Source organism: Diorhabda carinulata, chromosome 3, assembly GCF_026250575.1.
Source record: "Diorhabda carinulata isolate Delta chromosome 3, icDioCari1.1, whole genome shotgun sequence".
In the NCBI taxonomy this organism is placed as follows: Eukaryota; Metazoa; Arthropoda; class Insecta; order Coleoptera; family Chrysomelidae; genus Diorhabda; species Diorhabda carinulata.
This window is the reverse complement of record NC_079462.1, coordinates 26792402-26819915: the sequence shown is the minus strand read 5'-3', so window position 1 is coordinate 26819915 and position 27514 is coordinate 26792402. Positions and strand designations below refer to the sequence as shown.

At 32.2% G+C, this 27514-nt stretch overlaps 1 protein-coding gene across 2 annotated transcripts in view; it reads right to left on the bottom strand.

Moving 5' to 3' along the window:
• LOC130891821 (calpain-C) overlaps positions 1–27514 on the bottom strand; it is a 47496-nt gene that overhangs the window by 404 nt on the left and 19578 nt on the right. For both annotated transcript variants that reach the window (XM_057796834.1, XM_057796832.1), the window contains exons 2-9: positions 11924–12064; positions 8624–8693; positions 7463–7715; positions 5796–6158; positions 5528–5745; positions 5230–5467; positions 3109–3448; positions 1016–1280 (exon numbers count right to left, since the gene is read on the bottom strand). In XM_057796834.1, the coding sequence (XP_057652817.1) occupies positions 1016–1280; positions 3109–3448; positions 5230–5467; positions 5528–5745; positions 5796–6158; positions 7463–7715; positions 8624–8693; positions 11924–12061 (1885 nt within the window). In that variant the 5' untranslated portion in view covers positions 12062–12064. The remainder of the gene's footprint in view (positions 1–1015; positions 1281–3108; positions 3449–5229; positions 5468–5527; positions 5746–5795; positions 6159–7462; positions 7716–8623; positions 8694–11923; positions 12065–27514) is intronic.

Here is a 27514-nt window from a genome sequence, read left to right as displayed (position 1 = left end):
AGAAATCGAAAAATGAAAGCCATGCAGAAGCTATAGAAATCAAAGCAGATCTCAAGAGCTGTCGAGCTTACAGCCATCCTATACTATTTTTACAGAACAAATATTAATTGGGCAACTAAGAGGTTTCTGCTTCGATGATGACTAGCTAATTTGATTGATCTTTCTTTTCTTGGAACAGACAGTGGTTAGGAAACATTATTTAGAGAATGTGGTGGAAGGAGCAGCGTTAAAGTAGATATGATCCATTGAATGACAATTATCGTTTCTATCGATTTGTGCATTTTTTTATTCTGCATTTGGGATCGTTTCTAGATTTCCTCCATTAAAAGAACCAACAATATAAATTTCAGTAGCTGTTTATTATTTTCGCTCACTTTTGACAGCTTTCGCCGGTCATATAAATCTATTTTGAATCAAGTATTTCGGGGTAATTTTAGGTTCCATTCTTGTTCATATATTGACGCTAAAATTCTGCCTGAAAAGTGTTCTTAACCATCAATTATTTTTGCTTCTGTTCCATCGCGGAGAAACGCGTGGAAAGGCGCTTTGTTGTATTATAAAAACCATTGATGTCTTCCAAATACCTATAATTTTTCTAGAATAAACGCCTCTTTTGGACGTCCTAATTGTTCAGCATCTTCGATGCTCGCACAGCCTCGTTTTTACTCAGTATATCAGTCAATGAAAGTAGTAGATAGATAGTATATTATACTGTAAGGTTTCGAATTAATATAAAGGAAAAAATAAAAAATCAAGGTGAGGTTATGTTATTTAGACTGCGGAGGTTGTAGGAATTCTATACGCAAGACAAACAAAAAAGAGAAAGATGATACAGGAGGAGAGCTAGTTCCATAAGAAAATTATTTTAAGCTTGTGGTGAGGAAGATCAACGAAGTATCTTATTAGTAACCATTACTAATAAAATGAAGTATACAACGCTATTGAAAGAGCTATGGGCAGCCAGAGCATGAAGTGCTTTATAATATAAATACTCAAATTGAGATAAAATACTTACTGAAGGATACGGTTAAATGCAATAATGCAGACACGAAGTCGCCGAATCTGAGTGTCCCGTCTTTTCTCATATATCTCAGAATTAGAGTTGCTAAAACATCGCTGCTAAGTTGGAATCCTACTTCAAGCAATGCGTCTCTTAATCTTTCCGCTTTGAGAATTCCAGTTTTTTCTTTAGTGTGATTTTTAAATGCAGTTTGCCAAAATTTTAGACTACACATTAAATCTTTGAAATCGCTGAATTTCAATCTGCCGTTGCCGGACATCTACAAATATTTTTAATAATAAGAAAATTAGATTATTAATATTTTGAGTTAATGGAATATGATCATAACTATCGGAAGTTCGGAAAAATACAAGCCATCTTCTTTATCATCGTTTAAATAAGTTTATAATGAACTTGGTACTATGAAAAAGCGGTAGGTATTTTGAGTTCTCTGTGACGCATTCACATTTTACCTTTACCTAACCTAACCTAACCTACCCATAGAGTTCAATCACTAATGAACACTTTTACAATGGTTATTATAATAAAGTAGTATAATAAAAAAACTAAAGTTTGTTCTATGAATTACAGATAATTGGTAATTTGTATCAAGAAATTTTAATCCAAAGATATGTTAATCTGTTCAATATGCAACAAAATTCTACTTCAGTGTTTTCAACAGAAAAACTAGAAATTTCTTCCTTTGTAAATTATCCATTAAGCCAAGTATTGTGATTTGATTATTAAAGAATATTTTGGATAGGTAACAATCTATCTTTGGGCTAATTGAACAACCCTGTGACTGTTGTACAAGGTCGAATTTATCAATCAATATCTTCTTTCTCTACGTGCCAAACTCTCAATTACCTTCTCATTGCGTTTTATGTATATATTTTTAATCAAAATTCTCCGTAATTTTCAAGTAGATTTATTGTTTCCTTGAACATGTATTTACACAATTTAAAATCGACTTCTGAAATCATCGGTAGGTAATCGCGAGCTAGATTGTTGCCAAGCCTTGAAATTTTTGACAAATCATTAGGTGTTGCCTTTCTCATTGTATGATTTGAATACTAAAGAAAATACTTCATGCAACAAACGTAACTTCATTGTAGAAGTCAGAGAGAAAAATGCTTTATTGTCAAAAAATGGTTACAATTTGTAGACAAAAGCTTGTAAAACTAAAAAACTAACATAAAAACAACTAAATAAAGATACAAATACAATAAACTTTCATTATACGAAAGAAAAATATAATTAAAATAGATGTCGTTTACAGAGTGGAAGGTACTTTCCAGTAAATATACCCTCAAATTATTGCGGGATGCGGGAAAATATGATATCGATTTGATTTCAATTGGCAAGTGATTGTGCATTTTTTTGTACTGAGCCCTTAACTAATTCTGAACATGGAGTAGGTAGGTAAAGGTTGTGCTCAGCGTTTCTAAGTGGATAGCCGTACAACGGCCTTTCTAAAATCGGAGAAGCATTACTAATTAGGTAAACGGATTCAAAGATGAATAAGGAAGATAGAGTCAGAATTTTTGATCTTCTAAAGAAGTCCCTGCAATGAGCCCTGCTGTTTAGTCCGAGTAAATATCTAACAGCTCTTTTTTGTAGTTTGAGGATTCGCTCGAATTAAGTCCCCAGAAAAGAGGGGTGTATCGGAGATGCGACTCAATAAGGGCATAATAAACTGTTAAGGAGGTTGATTAGTTCAGTTCTTTGGAAACTGATCTGAGCGCAAATCAGGAGGAACTTAATTTTTTAGATAGAGCGGCAATACGTGCTGCTATTTAATAAAAAACAGAGACGGAGAAAATTAGTTTCGCACCATTATTCAAGGTGATTAGGTCACTAGATATGTTCCTATGAATTGCCGTGAGATCAGGATTGAACCAAGAGAAACTAGTGTCGTATGCAAATGTGAGTACCCATTAAATGAATTTGAATTTAACCGACATGGTTTCCAGATACGAGGGAATCTTCTGCGTATAGAATATATTTTTGTCGCTTTCTCCCAGAAAGGAATTCTGAAATGGTTCATGTTTCCTTTTTATTAAACTGAAATTAGAAATATTTTGGTAATGAGTTGTAGTTATATTTACCTCAAATGTCAAAATAATCTGCCGACAAACTTCAATGGAAGCACAGCTTTTAATGTAATCATTTGGTAAACAAGCATCGAGTAATTCTTGAAGTTCGAAAGCATTAACTGTTCGATGTTCATCGGCCAATTGTAAAAATACTGCTTCGTATTGACTGAAACTTTTTCCATCTAAAAGCGGAGGTGCTTTAACGATTGCCGATTTAAGAAGCTGCGGTACCGTATCCAGAAGCTTCAATTTCAACGATTTACAGGAGAATACTCGAAGAGTGAATCCAGATTCTTGACTAGGTTCGAATGTTGTTGGTATTATTAAGTAACCTCCTTGCTCTAGTTGACATCTGTAACAAGAATATTGATGAATGTTCAATTTTACTCATCCTCTATATGTGAAAGTTTGATAGTCAATCATGTAAAAACTGTAGAACAGATTTGGACGAAATTTGGCACACACTGTGTTTATTAGTTGGATGAACATAAGGGATACTTTTTATTAAAAAAAAATATATTGAGCGCTTGTGGAAATATGAAAAAATGGTTTACAGGATGCATTATCATCCACATTACATTTGGTGTAGATGTGTATCTTCTTCATCCGCATCGTTTTCCATGGAAACCTCCAAAATATAAGTATAATCAAATACTTTATAAGTACATATTAGAGGCATCTATAGAAATTTCATTTTATGCTTTCAACAAAACGCATCGCCATTATTCTACAAACCATTTAGACGATTTTTATTTTTCTTAACTCCGCCTATAAACGCAAAATTGTCAAAAAATAGGAACAGGAATCTTCTATTTGCTACTTGAAGTATTCTTTACAGCTTTATAGCTTCTTCTTGACCCAACTTAGATAAGTTGGAATTAAACAATGGAAAGAAAGAAGAATGAAGCGAAAAGGAAGCTTGGGAAACTCTTAGAGGAGTTATTAATGGATTTTTAGAAAAAAAAATAACTTCACTTAGTCGATCATAACACTCCTAAAAGAATAATACTCGGATTTTCATGAAAATTCATTTTCTCCAGTGGCGTGAAGTGAAGTGAAGCAATGCTTAAAGATTACTACAGATTCAAAAGTAGAGTTTCTGCGGAGGCTACTTTAGCTGTCACGTCCGCGTGTTGGCTTACCGATTAGCAGCTTATTGTAATTGACTTATAATAAATATAATACATTCAATATTGAAAATATGGAGAATATACGTAGTGAAGTCCATGAGTTTTTAGACTCATATAAAAATAGAGTGCTTTCGCAAAAATCTTTATGCACGCATCAGTGACAAGTCTCAACAAGCTCTAATCAAAGTATCATCCATTTTATTTAGATCCATTTTATTATAGTAGAGCCCGAACGATCACTCAGTCAAGTTGTTTTGAATATTGTCTCAAATGCCTCGAGTTTCAATCTGTTATGAAATTTTTGACTAAATAGGGATTATCACCAGCCCAAATCCAAAACAGAATGGAGTCTAGTGACTTTGACTACCCCAGAAGACATTATATTAGTAGAAGAAGAAGACTAAAAACAGAACAAAGTGCAGCACAGATAAGCATTATAAAAATAAGTATTCTGAGAATCCTACATCAACATTTGAATATGACAAAAATTAGTGCGAGGTGGGTGAACTCATCGCAGTGCAAAAGCAGCGTCCAGAATATTGTGAGCGACTTTAAGAGCTTTGCAAAGAGGATCAAGAAAGTTTAATCCGATCAATTGTAATGGATGATGAAACTATGATTTTTTACTATGATCCGAAATCCAAAAGAGGATCTCCTTTTGATTGACTTCAAGAAATCAAATACAACCGTAAACGCGGTATATTACTTTAGCTTACTAAGAAGTTACGTCAAATAATTATTGAAAAAAGTCGCGGCAAAAACAGTCGAGGTGTGCGCTTGCTTCATGACAATGCTCCAATCAATACTACTTCTGGTTAAAAAGTAAAATATTTATCAACGACAATAAAATTGAACAGGCGAACATTTTGATCCTAAAGATGCATCATATTTTTTAGTGGCTTAGAAGCTTTAGTCAGACGTTTTGAAAAAAGTGTGTGGAAATAACCTTTCTTTCTATGTTAGGCTAAGAACTCATGGATCGCACGTTTGACATAATCTGTACCTGTGACTGACTTGTCTACTATTGGTATACTGGGAATTGAACATAGATTTATTTTTCTTGAAAAAGTTTTTTCCTATCGTTTCGTTGGTATTTTTCGATAGAAGATACGAGGTGAAGCCGATAACTTTTGGTTCCATTATACTATGTTGATTGAGAGAGACTATAACTTCTTCCATTTCACTAAGTAAAAGATGTAACTGTGGATTGATATGGAATGTATCTGGATTATTTCTACAACCTACAAATTAAGTAATATAATTAATCAGGTTAAATTTGATTTGTAATATAGTATACCGACCTCCAGCTGATACTCCTTTTTGCCAATATCCTTGGTATAATCTCATCTGCCAGGTATTTTTATTGTGTAAACTAGGCTCATCTCGACTTGTATCGCTATCTAAATGAACTACTTCTAAATGTGTAAAGGTTTTGATGAATTGGGAGAAAGGTAACCAAAATTCTCCATCTTGAAGTTTTCCTTCTATCCTATCCAATTCTTGTGGGGATATATCTGACCTAGTAAATTAAATATGTTTATTTTTGTTAATATTAACTTTCTAACATACCATTCTGGTGAATCTACAAGAACGGAGGATGTATACTCAGGCGATTGCCCTAGAGGGTTCTTCAATTTCAACAATTGAATGCCTTCTCCATTAAATGTTTCAGTCCGTTCTATAGATTGTATCCTATAATTTATACCTATTTGTACTCCATTAGATAATTTTTCCGAATTTTGTGATCTAACCTGATTGGTAGCTTGAATCGTACAAGTGACTATTGAGGTCATATCTAAAAGTTTGTATAAGAGTCTTGCGCATGAAGTAGTGTCTTGTCGTATCGGAATGCTTTCTGTCAATCCACCAGTCAAATCCGCTAAGCCGTCTAATAAAGATCCATATTTCAGAGCTTCATAGGAGCCATGTAATCTGTAATAATCGATAATTTAGCAATGGTGTTAAACAGTATACAATTATTGAGTAAAGCACTATATAAACGAAAAGATGAATAAAAAAAACAGAATTGTTTACTGTAGCTATAGCAATGCAGAATTAAGGTGATAAACTTTATTGCCAAATATCGATATAACTGTAGGTTTCGAGAGGTTATTTACCAATATATCTCCAGACTGGACATGTAAAACTTATTTACAATAATACAGGATTTTCCGGTAATGAATGAAACATTCAATGAAACACCTTATTCTATCAAATACGAATTTCTCTTAATTTCCCCGAACCGTGCAATTTATATAATTTTTTCTTCAAGATATAAGTATCCGAGACACACTTAAAGTGTTATTGTAAAACTGTTAATTTGTTAATATTTTTCAAATTTAATAAGATACTTCAAACAAGCAAGTCAGTAGTTAGGGATGCATTTTTTACATCCAACTACACCAAGAATTGACTGACTGATTTTTAGAGAAGCGTAGCTTTTGGAATAGGCATATCAAAATGCGTTTTTGATTTTGGTCTGTTCAGAAAAGAAACAACGTTCACTTTTATGTAACAACAAATTTATATCACATAATCAAGAGTAAAATTAGGTTATTCTTAAATATTTGGAGTGGTATTTTTATAAGCAAACCTTTTCTTTATATATATGCTTTTCTAAAATTTTGGAGGAAATCAGAACTACCGAATAAGAGCCCAGGTTTGAAACACTCGAAAGGCGAGCTAAGGAGTGTTATTCATATACTGATTGGACACAGCACAGTGAATTACTACCTAAAGAACATTTGAGAAGCTCACGATAGCTCTGGAAACAGCCGAGCACCACCTCTATGAGTGCGAGGCTGTCCTTCGACAAATGTTACGGTACTTAAATACACTTTTCGAAAAACCACAATAGGTAATCTGTTGCTCCCTGACTGGTAAACAATTCGGAGTACACGTTTTTCCAAAAAAATTTGAAATACCTACAGAATTATCAAGTTTAGATTTAGACAATATGTATAATATCACAACTTTATATGTTGTAACAAGAAAGTAGAAATACAAAAATATTTTGTATTTCTGTAAAAAAATCATAACTTTACGGTGATACAATGTTATGGGAGATTCTGTATCTTTGCAAATAATCTTATAATGTATAGTTCAATGCTGGCTATTATATTTGTAAATAATTTTTTGATGTCACGTTTGATATAACAGAAAAAGGGTATAAAGAAAGGAATTGTATACGAATAACAAATATTACATTATTTTTAATTAATTCACGTCAAACTTACTTGGCATAAGCTTTCTCCAATAATCCCGGCCAGAAATTATCGGAATGTGATTGAAGGAAAGCCAATTTCCCTTGAACCGTTGGCAATCGGTCGTCGACTAGAACTTCGGTCCATTCTCCACACCACCAAAGACGAAATCTAAATACTCCACAATACTGTTCTCCAAAAAAAGACTGATCTGCAGGTACTACTCGATAAAATAGACCTTTGTTTAGATACAAGATACCCAAACAAGAGACCAGCCACCTGTCGCCTGAAAAGTTTTTTAGATTTTAATTTTTATCAAACAATTTTTAAATTTATTGCTGATATGATGGAAAAGTCTTACATATCAATCAGGAGAAGAAACAATGAGAAATATATATATATATATATATATATATATATATATATATATATATATATTTATATATATATATATATATATATATATATATATATACGAGATGCGATGAAAAGCTCAAATATGTCATTTAAACAGAGTAATAATTCTAATTTCCTTCAAAGTAATGTTCTTGTAATCAACCAATAACAGGCAGTGTTTTTGTGAAATAGAAGTCGCATAGTACAAGTAAGGTGAAACTAATGTTTTAAAATCAACTTGTAGTATGGTGTATTGTTAAGATGAGAAAGAATCCATTTATCTTATCTAGCTCTAATCTATGAGTTCATAATCGGAGCAAATATTGTGCACAATCTTGATCCTGACCATACTGTTTATGCTATCAATATACCACATAGTCACAATTAGACTAAATCTAACGCGCTATTCAATAACCAAGTTTATCGTCTTCGAAGACTGAAGGTAAACTTTACTGACTGATATTTTTTGGACGAGGAAATCATCTGACGCTTTGCACCCAAACGACTTTCTCAAATAGTCAATCACCTTATTGAACGAATCCACTTTTTGCGTATTGTTTTGTGAGTTGTTCAAGATACATTTTTTACATAATACAACTCTTAACACCCTCTCAATAGAGCGAATATATTAGTAGACTGACAAGACAGAATCTTAATAATTGTTTTATGAGATAAACTAATTGGAACAAAGTTTGAATTTTGAATTATTTTTCCAGTAAATCGTAAAAATTAAAATATGTGAATAGATTTGTTTCAATTCCCATGTCCTTTACACTGTTTCACTAAGTTTATACGTACCCATTTTACCAGGACTGATATCAAAGTTAGCTGGAGCATCTTGGATAAAGTTAGGTCTGTTACATAATTCCTAAAATTGAAAAAAAAAAATTACTTCTTACACTCACCCAGAAACATCGCATTACAAAAAAATCAAACTATAATTGAATATTTAAATTTTTGATATGTAATCAAAATTATTATTTGATTTTATTATAAAATATCCATAGAAATTAGAAAATAATTTCTTAGATCATACGGCGCGAGGAGTAAGGAAATAGGAAACAATATAGTTGTTATGCCTCTGCAGTTTAAAGTCATCAGATCTCAAAGGCTCATTTAGACGCGATATACTATAAAGTAGTGTTTCCCAACCTGTGGTCCGCGGACCCCTGGGGGTGTATGAGTGTATGAGTGAAATAAGGGCCGTGACTCTTCCCCCCCGTACCGCACTGCTCGCAAACTTGTGCAATTATTTTGTGTTGCGTTGCGTTCGAGATTAGAATAATTAAATTACATTGTTCAAGTTATTGTGACCTGTGATACTGAAACGATGGTTAAACCATATGACTCCGCTTTGGACGAAGCAAATGAAAAACCTTCGACTGCAAAGGGTTAAACGTCGTAAGTTTTGCGACGAATATTTAACTTTCGATATCACAAGTACCAATTTAAACGGGAAAACAGACCTCAGTGCGTCATATGCTACGAAGTTTTGTCGAATGAGTCGATGAAACCGACCAAACTCCGACGTCATTTAGAAACAAAACATCAAGAATATCGTGAGAAATCAAAAGCCTTTTTCAAAGTTAAAGCCTCGCTATGAGAACATAGCAAAAATAATTATAAAGACTGCTACTGGGACCAATAACGAGTGCTGTATTTGCGTCCTACTAAGAATAATTGCTAATTCTAATAATTGCGCTAAAATTATGGTTTCTGCTATGTTAGGTGATAAAGCTTCAAAATAATTGGACATTATAAAACAACACAGTGAAGAAGAGAATTGATGAAATGTCTGGAAATGTTAAAGAGCAGCTGATTTTAAACGTTAAAGCGAGCAGATTTTATGCTTCGGAATTAGGTGAGAGCACAGATATTAGCAATGATGCAAATTTTACGAGGATTTTTTATTTTGTTTACCTCTGCCTTTGTACACTCTAGATGATGTAATATTTGAAGTGTTGAACAACTTTATATCCACTCATGAAATTATATGGGACAAATGTGTGCCAATTAGCACCGACGGTGCTCCGGCTATGACCGGGACACGAATAGGGCTTCAGGCACGCGTGAAAAAGATGAATCCAGCTATTATCTGGCATCATTGCTGCATTCATAGGAGGGGTATTAGCAGCTAAAAATATGCCAGAAAAATTAAAAATAGTGTTGGATGACATAATGCAAGTGGTGAATTTTATTAAAGCTAGGCCTTCCCGTATTTTCGGTATCATTTGTGAAGAAATGGGAAGCATTCACAAGCAGTAGTTATTGCATGCTGAAGGTTGTCTCGTGGCAAAGTTGTGTCGCGTGTTTTCGAGCTGAGAGATGAGATCAGAATGTTCTATTTGAAGAATTCCGCACACGGTGTCAACAAACATGTTGATCACTTCAATGACTTTGGATGGTTTACGATGGCAGCATAGTTAGCTGATATATTTAGTTCCCGTAATGAGCTGAACTTGGGTCTACGAGGGAGAGATAACAACATCTTCCCCAAGTCGATGATAAAATTGAAACAACGTTAAGGAAGCTTGACCTTTGGATAAATCATACAATTAAAAAAACTACAATCACTGTCAACGTTTTTGGAATCCTCTGGTGAAGCAATATTGCCAGCACACGAACAAGATGAAATGGTTACACACCTCCGCGTTTTGAGATCTTCGTTTCGGGATTATTTTCCAGTCCCCGACAAAAATAAAAATTGAATATCAGACCCTTTCAAAACGGATGTAGAGGGAAACTAATTAATAGAAATATCCTGTGATTCAGCATTGAAATGCAATTTCAAAGAATCTTCAATATCAAGTGTTTGGGTAAATCTAAAGACAGATTATAAGGAGATATCGGACGAAGCACTGAAACATTTACTGCTTTTTTCAACAACATACCTATGTGAAAAGGCATTCTCTACTCTTGTATATACAAAAAACAAATACAGAAACAGATTACAAGTGGAATATGCAACACAAACCTTCGCCTCATCATTTTTTCATATTTTTCATAATAAAGAGTATAAAGTATCTATTTTGTATCTGTAATAACTGCTTGATTTTCTAGGGGTTTGTAGCTGAAAAATGTTGGGAAACGCTGCTATAAAGATTAATTTCAATACAATTAATCATCAAACGTTTTTGCTTCTTTACGTTTTTTTATACGATTACATTTATGTTGTGCCGACTCTGACTATGTGCATAATAATAAACCTATTGGAAATGCCTCTCACAGCCTAACTTCGAGGAACATGCTTAATTCATTGACTCGTATTTAGTCAAGGTATACTTGTTAAGTATACATTGAAGTGGAATAATATAACGCCCCATATTTAAAAAAGTTATTCAGCCACATTACAAGACGTTTAAGATATTGCTAATTCACCTTGACACCGGTTAGTCAACATTTTTGTAAATTTATGCAAGATACTTCCGCATTCTCATTCATACACCCAATTTACAGGGTTTAATATGAAGTTTTATTTATTTTGGTATATTTATATAACTTGACTGAATAACTATTGAGTGATACGGTATATTTTCTTAGAGCTGTAATTATCTTTTTAATGTGAATTTCAATGCGTATTGAGAATAAACAATCGCTCATGTTATTTGTAGTTCTTTTAAAAAGTATGTCAGTTATTTGAATGAATAGATAAACATCAAGTGTAGTCTTTTTCAATGTTTTGATCTGTCATGCATATACCCAGAAAACGATTTTACCTTTTCTTCTCTCTAGTGTCAACACTAGTAATAGATAGATAGTTAGTTGATAATTAAGACAATAAATTAATAAATAAATAAAAGAAGTTCCCAATTATTTAATTTAGTAGTAATATCGTATTCTTCATAATATAGATTGATACACATTTATAGATTTGTACAAATTGAGAAATACTCGGAAAGATTAATCCCGAAATTTCCTCGTAAAAAGGCCGTGGTTGTTGCAGGCGAAAGTTTTAGATTCTCCTGAATTTATTTCTGTCGTTTTGACACTGCAACGACATTTAAGATACACGATAGTTAACTGCAGGTACTGGTGCCACTGGGAGGTGAGGCGAAGTACTTATAGGATTACACTCGTATATATTTCCAAAGTGCTTACCTTAGGTCTTTTCCAAGTAAATTGAAAAGGTGGTGTTTGATGATAAAATACAGATGATTGGGATGCGGGAAAATCAGGATCTTCCCATAGTTCACCGCGTTTTAAACAGGCTCTTCGTATTCGGTCGTATTCACTCATACCCTACAATTACAAAAAAACATTAATTTCCATTATATTTCAAGTTATTAACTTATAAAAAAAGGTGGAATAAATTGGGACATGAATGAATTAACAACAGAATGTGATTTGCAAAATTGTAACTAAAATTAACTGCTGACTTATACGATCCTTGTCTGAGCTGGCGCAACTCCCCAAAACATGATATTTGTTAATTAAATCCAAAGAAAATTAATTTTATCCACAAATAACAAAACCGACGAAGATATTATTGGAGAGTTTCCATGTAGAAATGGTCTAAGTTGAACGGTCTGTTTATCGGCTTTAATACAGTAAAGGTTGTAAAAAGTACAAATAAAAAATAATATTTGACGTTGCTAAGAAGTCGATCTCAATTCGTTTTCAATGCATTGATGTTATTGTTAATTAGTCATATTGAAAATGGTATGCCATTTGGCTTGTTACGTTTTCTTCTTCTTTCCATGCCTTCTCCTAACGGAGTTTGGCGACCACTACTTTAAATGCTTCTCTATATTTTGCTATGTGAAACAATTCTGGTACACTCATATTCGTCCAGTCTCTCACATTCCTTAGCCACGACTTCTTCTTTCTCCCGACACCCCGTCTACCATTTACCCTGCCTTGCATAATTGTTTGCAGAAGAGTATACTTGTCTCCTCTAAGTATGTGACCTAAGTACACTGTTTTCCTTTGTTTTATGGTCCTTATCAGTGATATTTCTCTGCCTATTCTGGTTAGCACTTCTGCATTTGTTGTTCTTGTAGTCCATGGGATCTTTAGCATGTTACGTTTTACTTCAACCATTTTGAATATTTCTTTGTTTACGTATTGTGGCACAGTAGTCACTTCTGAATTATTTATTCTAACATTAGAGTTTTTGAAGAAATTATTTTCTTACAGACGTCCCACTTCGTTCGAGAAATCCAATAAAACCTCGGAATGTATTCGAATTCGGGTAGTAATTCTTTACCATCCCTCACGTCCCCAACAATAATCACTACTTCAGGTCATGCGATCTTACCAACACGAGTCTTGTCTGTCCATTCCTGTACCTCGGAATGTCTTCTATTTACACTTAAAATCAAAATTACTTTTAGAATATTTTTGGTGATTTTATTCTTTGTATTCGCTGGTAAGTTTTTCTTTCCTTTTTTTATTGTGCACACAAAAATTCCAGTTATCTTTGTTTCCTTTTTTTTTAGATATCTATCGTGTGATTTAAAACAGCACACTTCATGATTTCGTTGTTTATGGTAGCGGGTAGTTATTCTTTGCCATCCTTCTCGTCCCCAGCAAGAATTACTAGTTCAGGTTATGCGATCCTACCAACGCGGGCCTTGAATATCCCTCCAACCCAGTACCAGAGAAATTAATTTCTTCAAAAACTCACAAAAACAAATGTTAGAATAAATAAATCCGAAGTGACTACTGTGCCATAATACGTAAGCAAAGGAATATTGAAAATGTTTAAAATGTCTTTTAAATCAGTATTTCCAATGCAAAAGAGGAACCTTTACTTACAAAACTCAAGAAAAAGAAGCAAAAGAGCACATATTTTGGTCTCTGAACAATTTTTTTAATAGTTTTAAATTGAAATTTCGATACGTTCTACTAATTATTTTTTAAGTATTTTTAAAGTTGTTACAAATATGATTATAAAATAAGGGAATTAGTTCAGCTTTCCAAAAGCGACGTCACTTACTTATAGAAATTTCTCAATTTAAAGGCAATAGTGTCCATTTTAAATTATCGAATTAAATCGACGATAAATATTGACTAATTATCTGTTATATAAACAGTCAGTTGGTGCGTGTAGATACTTTTCCGATCTGATTTTATTCCGCAATTAAATTCCATATGAATTAATCGGACCTGCTATATTATAAACAATTTATTTGCATGTATAATTGATACTAATATAGTGAGAAATAATCACAAAAGATGAAAAAATATAACTGGTAAATATTACGCAGCAAATAAATGTTCACAGGATGGTGGAAGTAGGGCAGAAACGAATCTAATGTTTTTTCTCAATTTGTGACGTTTCGACATTGTTGTTGTGCTTCATGAACATTTAACATGCGTTTCTTGTAACCGTATTTGAAGAGAACAAATAGGTCGTAAAACATGAAAATTAGTCATATGATTAGTATCTAAAATGTTAATCCCAATGTAGATTCTTGAAACTGAACCAGCGATCTCACTTCAAAATCAATAAAATATCGAAATGGGTTGCCATGTTAAGCATTATAAAAAAATACTCATCATTTGTAAAACATTTTTCAATTAATTTTTTTACTAAATAACATAAGGTCAAGTTTGTCTTTTATAAATAATATATTCGCTTTGTAGCAGCGTTTGTGAATGATTTATAAACCAGTAGTATAATGGGAAACCGTTCACTTAAGCACAACATATAGAAAAACACATTTCAAGATTTTATTCTCGAAAAAAAAAAAAAAAATAATAATAAAAAACTGTTAACTGATAAACTTTATATTTTCTTGACCTGTAGTGAACTTAAATTGGAAATGTTCTCTCTACAGACTGGAATTCATAAAGAAAGATTATGTTTCTGGATGTTGGCAGAAGGTTTGTTGGTACGAATATTTTTATACACCACTCCTTTCGACACCAATTAAAGAGAGTAAAGAAATTGTTTGGAACCATTGAGTATTTAAGTGACAATATCCATTTCTTACTCAAACCTTGGTCTGATGAAAAAGACTGTGAATGAATGGTTACTTACGCTGTATTCATTTCAACTATTATCATTCATCCTCTCATGTGTTGAGAAAAGTAGTGACATAAGTTTGGACCAGCACCGGCTTGGCAGTAGCTTTAGCGACATCGTACCAACAGTTTTGTTTTAAGTTGATTGAAGGGTTCACAAAAGCACGGCTTAGAACTCAGAGTAAATAAAAAATGTACTAAAAGAGAAATTTTCTGACACAATTTCCGACATTAAAATGGCTATGACTTAGTAGATTAAAGCAGTATTGGGATGAGTCTTCAAAAAATACATTCAGTCTTGAATTTGATGTAGTATTTCTAGCCAAGAGTACTGATTTCAAGAAGAATAATTTAAATTTCATTCTATTCTCTATACTTTGATTTTACTAAATGGATTCGCCGTATTTTTTTATCAAAACTCTGCCTCATAGCTAGTAAATTAAAAAAAAAAGTAAAATAATAATAAAAGCAAGAATATTAATCAATATTAAAAATGCGAGTAATCAGTCTCAAGTACAAGTCACTGTTGGGTATTTACAGGGCTGAATAAACAATTCTGATAACCATACGCCATAGAAACGAGGGCGGAGACTGCAACTACTAAGCGGATTCTTAGAACGACCGAGATGAAGACATTACGCTCAATCACAGGGAAAACACTAAGAGACAGAATAAGGAGCAATGAAATCAGAAGAATATGGAGAGATCATGTCAATAGAATGGACGACGATCGACTGGCGAAAATCGCAAAGGAAGAGAGACCCAATACAAGTAGACCGCCTGGAAGACCACCAAAGCGCTGGTATGAGAGCTGGTCCTCGGAGTCATAACTTAGGCTGCCTCTTTGAAAACACAAGACATAGTCTTAAAATAAGAAAAAGAAGAAGAAGAAGAAGAGACTTAATTTTCTTCTATATTAAGCAAACGTTGAGAAGAAGATTCTCTAGCAAGCTATGTGAACTTGAAGACAACTCACTTAATATAATAAAGCCAAGCGGTGCAGAAGCAAAGACATCAGCACAACTGCTGGGAACATGTTTTATTTGTATGATGTCCCAGGTAAAATATTTTGCGCAAAGCTATCGTTCTTACGTAAGGCGCTTATTTGAAGTATAAATTAAGCTTTGAATATTGGCAGTTCACCAAACCATTTGAAAGTGAAATGTCCACGTGTCTCGGATTTCTTCATTTTCTTATAGTTTCTTCTTTATTCCCTATACGAGCTGTTTATATTCTTATCAACATCGTCCACTGAGTTTATATTTAATGCTAAGAAAATCTTCAATAAATCGACTTCCGTGTTATTATAATACATGCTTTCCCCAGAATTTAATTAATTTTGTAGTATTTTCTATGTTTCACTTTTTTCCCGTCATTTTGCAAAAGACTAGTTATCCACGACACAACAGAACTTAATTTGTGTGGTTTCCGTTGATCTACTTGTATCTTACTTTTGCCAGAGCAGATCGTCCACACTGCGCCGACAACTTAGTAAAATATCCAGACAAAATAGATTCTTTGATATTCACTAATTAAAGATAGAACTAGCAAAAGTCGATGAATTTAAAAAGAAACAAGACAATACCAATTATATTTACCATAATAAAAATGAGCAATACTGTGAACTGACAACAGAGGTTGCAAATTATATCATTGCTATTTTCAAATTCTTAAATTTTAATGAGAGGTAATGGTACAAATAAGTCTTATTTATTGCTTTCCAAATCAAAACAGTGTAAACAAAACAAAATTTCTTCTCTTTAATTTAATACAAATAAATAATTTAGATCAGACACCAGCTTGGAAGCTCATTTTTATTCAAAATGCAGTTCTAAAAATCTTTACACGCCAATTTTGAATAAAATTCTGCAATCAACATTTGACCTAAAATATCAACATATAATCTGTAGCAATGTTTTGACCTATCAACGGAAAGAACTCTTTCAAAGAGAGGAATTTGAAAAGCATTCTTAACTAGGTATTCATCGATTTTGAATATTCTATTTCTTAAATGCTAACAGACAAGACGCACGAGGTTGAGCGGACCCGCAATCAAAAATTATGAATATGTCCGGCTTTATTTAACGCTACATGCCCACCTTAATGCCATTCAAATGAGAGAATGATTATTTTGTTGTAGTACGCAATAAAAACTTGCGATTTATCACCAGAAATTTATTCAAGAGCTTCTATTTATATCTGTTCAAAGAACGGTTAGTGATTTTGTTTAGTGATCAAGTTTGTATCCAACATTGTTCGAAATATTGGTAATCACAAATCTATTTTAACGAGAAATTGAATTGATAGGAGTCGTAGACCATTTTGTTTTCACATAGGTAAACACCTGCTTAATATCTTAAAAATTTATTTGGTACTTTCGCGCCATTGGTAAGTATGATACAAACCCAGAGAAAATGGTTTCTTCTGCGATAGTAAAGAAGTTTGACATTTGACATAATATATTTTTTCTACGCCCATGTCTGTAAACGTCAAAAATCGCACTGTCAACATTCCTTGTAAATGACATTTAATAATAACATGCACGTAATGAGATCTCATAACATACACGTGCGTCTTGAGAAGAAAACTTGAACTTCTTGGTTTAATTAAATTACAATCAAATTTTTATTTACGTAAGACTTTTAGCATTAGCGAGATATATTTAAGTTTGAAAAAGTGATGCCCCTAAATGCAGGCAGCACATTATGCAAATTCTTTAAAAATAGGACACGTTTTCTTAAGTAGCATGCATGAATGGGCGTAGAAAAAGTATACTGCGTTACACGAGTTGTAAACCCATTACGCACGAAGTGAAAAATTTCATAAATTTCACGAGTGCGTAATGGGTTACTTACAACTCTTGTTTCATAATATTCTATTATTGTACAATAAAAGTACCTTTTCTTTATATCAGAATTACAATTATTGCATGCAAATACGTTCCTTTAACTTTTCGGTACAATAGTCGATTTTCTTGTGTTGAAATTATATTTCTTCCTGCCATCACAACTCCCGTTGATATACTTGATCCCAAATGTGGTATAATTTCATCACTAAACACTTTATTAGCTATTTTTGTCCTGTGGGCTACCGATTCATCAACATACCCATCAGTGACGGTTGATGACTTCCAACCACCATGTTTCTTTAGTGTCATCAAGTCTCGCCCATATTTAACCAAAAGTGTAGCAGAAGATCTTCGAAATGAATGATGAATAAAATTAGCTACTGCTTCGGGAATGTCGTAAAACTGGTTTTTACCCACAACCTAATTGAAACCTTTTCCATTTTGATATCACTAAAAGAATAATTGAAAAGACCTATAGTATTGATAATAATACTGATATCACCAAGAAGAAGGAGTAAAACATACTTCAAAATCAAGTTGATAAAATCTCATAATTATGCCACATACAAAATATCTTAATAGTCCTGTAATTAGTTTCAATAGCCTTGTGTTAGATTTCATTTGTAACCATAGATGTCGAGTAAACCAGATTAGTAGCTCCTCTACCTTCTTTGCTTTCTCTTATCGATAGTAAATACAAGAAATCAATGATGATCAAGTTTTTCGATTTCAATATAGTGTTTATTTCACTAATGTTTTCATTCGAGGTACTGTGATTAGATTTTATCATTTCATAAAACCATTATTTGTTATTGTTTTCTATTGAAACTTCTCCGATGTTTCATATTTTCAAGTATAAATATTTATAATCTTGTGAACCTCTAAAGCAATGGAACATTATTTAATATTGTTTATATTGTATTATATAATGCACTTGTGGAAGATCATCCGGAACCATAACATAAAGCGAGATTGTAGTTTTGATAAAGCTACAGAAAAAATAGAGAACATCTTCATTGTTCGTTCTTGAACGGAGTCCAAAGTAGCTAACAGTAGAATTAATGTTTCAAATCAGCGAATAAACATTCATTGCACGTCTATAGATTATCCTTTGAATCCTGATGATGACTTTTTCATATTTAATAATTCTATGTTTGTACTTTTATTACCACATCCGTCCGTTTGTCTGAGATGATTGTTAATTTTATAATTATTGTGAATATAGAATGTCTCAAGAAGTTTCATATATTAAAGTAGTCTCTGGTCAAGTGTTAAGATTATTATAATTTACGTAGGTGGAGAGAAAGTCCATTGAAATATTTACATTGAATTTTCGATGCTTTTTTTATATACTGTACTTAAAAAAAATGATAGTTCGATAAATCTAAAACGTGCATAAAACGTCTATAACATAACCCAACCTTTCCTTTGAAATTAACGTTGCTAGATTTGAAGTGTGATGGCCAAAAAAATTTCTGAAATAAATAAAATTAATCTGGAGATGAAAACTAGGCTGCCTGATCGCACTCGATGCTATTTTTCAATTATTAAGTTACCCAAATCCTCTCTTTTATCGAGAAAGTTAATTAAGTTAATTAAAATTCATATAAAACATTAATTAGACCAAAAACATATATTATTTTCAAATGCAACGTTCTGAAAAAATATACATGGCCCAAAAAGGATGGAGAATTAGGAGTAATTTAAAGCATGATTCACTGAGAAAAAACATAGTTAAAGTTACAATTAAACAATACAAAAAATTGGATTTTTGGAGAAAATGAATGAAGAAAGAGCAATAAAGAATATCTATATAGTGAGAAAAAATTAGAAAGGACAGATTAGACTTCCCAAAAAAGGTGGTAGAACAAAACCCAACATAAATGAAAGTTAAAAATTCGAAAAACTGGGCGAAGGTTGAAAAAAGAAACTGTGTAATAAAGGAAGCTAAGATGCTCCATGGACTGTAGAGCCCAGAAGTAATTAAAATATTTATATTGAACTTTCTATGTATTTCTTATCCATATACAAAATAAAATTTAAGGTTCAATAAATCTGAAACGTGCGTGTTTATTATGTACCTCATAACCCAACCCAAGTTCCTTTGGGATTTAAGTTTCTGGATTTGAAGTGTTGTGATGACCAAACATTTCTGAAATAAATACGGTAAATCTGGAGGTAGAAACTAGACTGGCTGCTCGGAATTGATGCTATTTTTCAATGATTAAACTGCCTAACTAGAAAGTTAAAACTTCTTCTTCTTCTTATCCATTTTAAGATCTCATGATCTTTTAGTTTTGCAGGTTCCTCTGTTTCAGTTCCTGGGAGGTGGATTGCCAGCTGTCCATCCATCTCTTAAGTCAGGGATGGGGAAACTACGGCCCGCGGGCCATCTCCGGCCCGTAAAGCGTTCAAATCCGGCCCGCGACCATCAAACAAAAATCAAGTACAGCTTTCTCATTATCAGAAATTACATTGCCCAAGCCCAGAAAATAATGGCTATGTTTGGTACAAGCTATTTGTGCGGAGAAACGTTTTCAATAACGAAACTAAGAAAAAATTGTCTTCGTAATAGGCTTTCGGATCACCTCCTTTTTCCATTGTTAACAATTCAGCATCATAAATGGAACCGGCTTATGATGCATGCAGAATCAAAAACAGTTCCATATGTCACATGTTCCCACAAAGACCAGCGCTCCTCAACCTTTTACTTCGCAGCTAACTTGAGTTCAATTAATAGCAATTGAAAATGTTATTTTTTAATATTGCACAATAAATTAGTGTTATTGGCAAGCGATTAAAAAAGTTTCCCCATCCCTGTCTTAGGTGGTCGTCCGGGTTGTCTTTTCCCTATTGCTTTCCCTTCAAGTACGATACGTGGCAGTCTACTCTCTTCCATTCTTCTCACGTAGGCGTACCAGTATCTTTTTCTTTGTCTCCCCCATCTTACGATGTATTGTACCCCACTCCCTGATATTAAGTTGAAACTAAATTCGTATAAAACACTAATTAGACCTATTGTCACTAATGCAGCTGAAACTTGTACACTCAAAAACATGTATTATTTTCGAAAGCAATATTCTGAGAAAAATATATGGACCAATAAAGGATGGAGAATTAGGAGCAATTTCAATTGAGAAAAAACATAGTTAAAGTTACAACTGAAAAAATACAAAAAAACGGATTTTTGGAGGGAATGAATGAAGAAACAGCAACAAAGAATATCTGTAGAGTGAGAGAAGATGAGAAAAGAGAGATCAGACTCCCCAAAAAAGGTGGTAGAACAAATCCCAACATAAATGTAAGTAAAAATTGGAAAAACTGGGCGAGGGATAAAGAAATGAAACTGTGTAATAAAGGAACCTAAAGTGCTCCATGGAATGTAGAGCCCAGAAGTAAGTAAAATATTTATATTAAACTTCCTCTGTATTTCTTTATAATATAGTGCGCATACAAAACAAAATTTAATGGTTCGGCACAAAATTTATATATTATAATAATACAATATGAAAAGATGGAAATATTGATTGAAATATATCTGCACCAGCTTCTGCACCTGCCTATACAATACACATGCGTATTAATATCAAAATCACTAACGTGTTGAAAATTTCGACATCTTCGAATTCGCAGCAAATTCTCTCTCTGGAACACGTGGATGAAATTACAATAACTAACAATATCTGTAATATTGGTGGATTATTTTGAAAAATATATTGTTATCATAACCTGCTATAAATGTGTGTTTCAAAAAAAATCATGCTCCATAAATTATTCCTTCCGAATGTAACACTAATTTCAATATTATCAGCATGATAATGATCATTATATTTGGATTTAAGAAAAAAATGATTATTGAGACGGTGTTTTTTAGCAGATCTTTATAAGAAAAAGAATAATTCATCGACAATTTATGAGGTATAAACTTGTTTTTGTTTGTATTCACCTTCTTGAGAGTGGATCATTTTATTAGCATATCAACGAATTGTTAACATTTTTTAAATACCTGAATTGTGCCTTGATACTAGTTTATCCATGGATTTTATTGATTTTTTTACATTTTTATTCCTTCAACGTTATTTTTAAATCAAACTTTACGCGATAGTGGACAATTGTACCACCCACGCAGTTCTCGATAAACAGCTTATAAACGTTAAATTCAATACCATAATGGTTCCTTGAAGCATTTTGTAATAAGGAATACATTGTTTCTCTTCATATTTAAAAAAGTGTTCATTATTTTACGCCTTCATAGCATGACTCAAGAGACCTTTCAGCAATATATACAATTTAAGATACGATATTGGACTAGTGGGTAGAAGAAAAGTTTGTTAAACTCAATATGGCTATTTCCATTCCTATACACTCTCAGATTTACGTAGTGAACTCTTTAAATCGTATCGGAAACAGTTTACCCGGTTTCTTGGAGTTGTGATGGAATGGAAGAAGGGAAATAAGAAGAATAAGAGATAAAGGAAACAATATTAAAATGAATACAGAACAAGATATGTTGAAACCATGGAATAGTTTTGTAGAAGAAAAATTCAGTCATAGAAACAGAAACATGACAGGAGGAGAAAAATTAGCCGATGAAGATGAATTATAAGACGATAACAGAACAAGAGAGGAAGAGAAAGAGAAAGAAGCAAAGGTAAATTAAAATGGGAAAAGGTTGTGCAAGTGACAAAATAGAAGCGAAAATGATAAAATATTTAGGGCAACAGACCTAACATAGATCATAAATAAAATACCTAGAGAATAGGAAGAAAATTGGCTGATACTTTTACACAAAAATATATAAATGGAGATGACTTAGTGTGTGAAAACTACAGAACTATATGATTATCCTCATAAGGATATAGATTTATCGATTTCATATCAGTATTCCACTCAATAGACAGAATAATAATATGGGATGATATGAGAAAAACATAAACCTTTCGAAAAATAATAGAGATATCAAAATGAATATATTAAAATGTCGTAGGGAAGGTTTAATAGACGAAAGGAGATCGGGAAAGTTTAGATTGGAGATGGGGGTAAAGCAAGAAGAGTCTTAGCTTTAGAGTACTCACGGATAGAATAATAAAAACAATCAAAGAGGGGAACTACAAACTACTGACAATAATTGGCTAAAAAAACCCTCAGACAATATAGTGGTATATACATTTAAGAAAATGAAAGAAAAGAAACTGATAATGAAAAAACAAACAATATATAAAGTGACAACATTTGAATATCTGGGAATTATTTTCACACAAGAAGGAAGAATGTTATGAATACTACCAAATTTTTTAAGAAAATCAGTATTGTTTCTCAAAATTCCACGAGAAAATAGCTGGTGACTGGACTAGTAGTGCAAAATTAATTTTTTTCATTTCAGTTTAACGTGGCATTACGGCGCTGATCAATGACACAGATACGAAAGATATAAAAAATATAGGTATAGGTTCCAAAACTAATTTTTTTTGGAAACTTTGCTTCTTCAAGAAACTCCCAAGACAGGTAATGTTTCCTTGAAGTTAGGTTTCAGATTAAACTCATGGTATGCAGTATTGTCTAATCGGTGAGGATGTGCTTGAAGTACACAGGAACGTGACAATTTTGGTTGACAAGACAACTTTATGAAGGTATCGAATAACTCAGAAAATTCAAGGGGAGCTGAGAAGTAGATGGATTGTTGTGTACTTTTACCAAGTTCTATTTGAGTCAAAATTTACGTCAATTTTGACACATAGAAATATATTTGTAATCTTTGTAAACTATCACTTTATCAGTTATTTTTAGTGTATCATTCTGGTGTCATTAGAGAGATATCTAGTAATGAATCGAATTTAAAAGATAGAAAACATTTAAAATTAATGGCAAATGCTACAGAAAATCTTCTCGATTTCTTAAATTGTTTTTCCACATGAACAAAAATGTTTTATTAGAATCAAAATATTTAAAATTTTTTGTCGATAGTATTGAGCATTGAAAAACATTTATTTGTCTGCTTTTAGTGAAAGTTTGACAAATGACATGAGAAATATGGCGGAAACTAATAATATCACCTGTAGCTGAAAAACCGCATTCGTAGATTTAGCATTGTTTCTTCGTGTGGAATACTTTTACTAGCTAGCTAATCAGTTTATGTGTTTCTGTGGGCGACTGTGACAAGGAGTATTATTCATAACTATTACTAAATTAGAAGCTTCGTTAATGGACCGAAGCTATTAAGTGCTACCCATTTTAGTTTTCTATTTGTTTGTATTAATTTATGAATTTAAGGAAAAGAAAGTAACTTTCAGGATATGCATTTTGGAAAAAAAATAGGAAGAGCAATAAAAATGTTCGCTCTGTTTATGAGAAAAAAACATTGCATTTAAAAAACTATTTAGATGATTTATGTATGATTCATAATGCTTTAGATTAAATTAAAATGTGTCTGTACGTTAAAAAAATACTTATAACGTACAATGCAATATACAAATACCTCATTAAAATAGACAAACCTTGAAAAGGTCACGTTGAAGACACATACAGCCTCCGGATAAATTTTCTATCTCATCTAACCATTAATTATATGTGATCGAAAATTTGAGTGAAAATAAGAGAATTTATAATGTTGGGGTCACTGAAACGACTTAAAGAGGCTATGGTCGTATATGGAGGCCAATGCAGTTTCGGTTTTAGTCCCGTACCTAAATATGGACAATACGAGTTATTTTAGCAATCCTACGTTAAACTGTCACTGTTAATATGGTAAGGTGGACAGTTACATGAAAATTCAAACATTTAAATAAGTATACATGATGTTTCAAAATTATAAATTTAAAATTTTTAAAATAAATCTAACAATTTTCTAAACTCACGACTCGCTCAATGGTCTAACAGTATTGGTTTTATTTTTATAGGGAAGATTATGATTCTACTGCTTACTCAAAAGTTCAGGAGTACTAAATTACGGAAAAGAAGTATTTGATCATCCCTTCTAAAAACAGGTGGATATCTTCCTAGAATAACTACTCAAGAGGTAACTTGATTATAGACTCTGTACTCTTAGACAATACTGTTAAATTACATCAGTGATTCCCAAAGTGGTACAGGTGCACCCCCAATGGTACACGAGAAGCGCTACAATGAAGTGTACTTGAATTTCCCTACTTTGATTATTTGATGTGTTGGTAATATGGTGTAAATTTATCAACTAAAACTAGTAATAAGAATTCTGAAAGTGGTTCACGAGGAAAAAAAATTTGGGAACTTCTGCATTATATGGACTGCTACTTCTATTATTCTCTCCGGCAGAAGTAAAATTGCTGAACATCTATTAGTATTAACATCAACCAGCGGCGATTGTTGATTCTCTTTTTTAGAAAGACGAATGTTGTATTTCAAAAATCGATTCCAATTTATGCATTCCTTTTTATTTTGCCTTTCAACTATCAAAATATAGAAACATTCCTTTCTAATTTTTTTTCTGAATTGGAAAGAATAGAAATAAGATAAAAATAGAAAAAAAAATAAAACAAACAAAGCTTTCAGAATCTTTTGGAATCATTTAAAGCATCCAATGGAATAAAGAATCATGACACTATGATATCCATATTGAAGAAAGCTGACCTCAAATAAATTCGAGGAATAAGCCTCTCAATCGAAGCTATTTTTAAAATATCATACGAGATAATATTGACAAAAATATCTATAAAATGGTGAGTCCTCGAGTAAAATAAATGGCATACTACCAGCAAAGTTATATTATGAATCGAATTAACGACAATCTTTATATATTGCAAAACTAATCCTGTTCAAAAGGATCAGATTGAATAACTAGACCAGAGATGCGAATGCTAAGTTGGAATTTTAGGAACTGTTGGTTATATTCACACTGATCACACTGTTTACACCACCACTACACCAACACTCACAATTACACTGTCGGACGCGCGTTTCGATAACCAAGTTATCGTCTTCAGAGACTGAAAGTAAACTGTTTACAGTTACAGTTACTGTAAATAGTTTACAGTTAGTGTTAGTGTAGTGATAGTGTAAACAGCGTGTTCAGAGTTGTGAATACTAAGATTTATTGCACTGAAAGAGACTAGAGAAAACGAAGAAATTGAGAAACTACGTGGATGCCCGATGACAAACTACTATAAAAAGTAAATTTGAAAACTCATGGGAAGACCACAGAACATTAAAAATATGATAAGAAAATCAAAATAAAAAAAGTTAACTTACAATTTCAATAATAAAAACAGTACTCAAAAAATATGATTTGTTAGTATGACCCAGTCCTTGTATATATCCATAATGTTCAAGTTCTGGTGGGATCACGGTTATACTGTTATAATTTTTTTCACATAACGCTTCTACTCTGCATTCATGATAATAAATACATAAAAATTAGGTCATAATGGCTCGTAATATAAATTATTCAACTCATCGTTGTCATTATTCTTTATAAAATAAATCGCGAACGAATTAACAGTTATATACTATACTGTATGTACGTACGTACATTCTCAACAGTTTTTTAAATCTTACGTGATGAAAATGGGAACATATATCCAATCGAAAACTACCATAATTGGGGACAACAATTTGGTCGAAATTCGCATTTCAACTTTCAAATTGAACACAGTTGAATTAAACTTAAACAGTAAGAAAATGGAAATAATAGTCTGAGATATAAATTTTTGTATGATGTGGATATTTATACATACTTAAAAGTTGTACACACAGATTTCAAGAATAATTTTTTCTCTTGATAATAAGAGTTTGTAAATTTCTATAGGTTCATAAAGTGAAATATAAAACAAAGTTTGGCGTATGGTTTATTTGAAGAGCTATAAAAAAATGTTATTCTGAAAAATTGTATCTGAGGAAAATGAAAACTCAATCCATTTAATTCCTCTCTTCTTTCGAATGTACCACATTCTTATTGCACAAATAGATTTGTCGGTTATTCAACTTTAATTTTTTGTTGAGAATTCCCTGTGTACAAAGTTTATAAAAACAGGATTATTTTGTTATACTTATTGTGAGACGTACATGATTCTAATATATACTATTTTTCAATATACAAAATTTCTTATAAATATTAGTTGTTTACTCTTTTTATTTATTAAAAATATTAATTGCCTTCTGAATTTAGGAATTACCGTCAATAAATTAAGAAGATGAATAATTTGAATAGTCTTCTAAATAAATGGTTATGTAACTCCAATTTTTGTTAATCATTTCCTAGAAATAATGACAAAACTATTTATTCCAAACAAAACAAATCACCTAAAGTATAATCTATAATGTTAAACTAAATGTTTACTGCTAACACGCATCAATGCAATGCTGTATCAAGTTTAAATGATTGACTAATTGTTCTCTGCAAATTAGCATTAATAGATTGAAAGCTCAGTATTTCGTGCCCTCTCTAGTAGTCAGTTATAAATTTAGTTTTTTTATAAAACTCCAAAAAGAAAATTAACTTTTGTCAGTAGACCGATCTTGCTCATCAGTTGAGCACTTTTTTCCAATTTATCTGTTTAGAAACTTAATGTAACGTTTTTCCTATTTATTTACACTCCTTCTACTCGTTGGGTGAATTAATGAACACTGTCTCTAATATTCTAATTTATTTACACACTATAACTTATAAATATCACTTGAATAATTTCTGCGATTACTTTTACTAACTCGTTTTTTTCACTACGACTATTTATTTAAAACTAAACTAACTGCGTTTACACAAATAATTTATATACCTACATAAAATTCTACAAAATCGTAGAACTTAAAGAAGCAAAAGAAATAAATGAATAGATCTTCCTGAAAATTATTAAAAAAAAATTCTAAAATAAACATTAAAGGCGATTCCGCCATTTATAAAA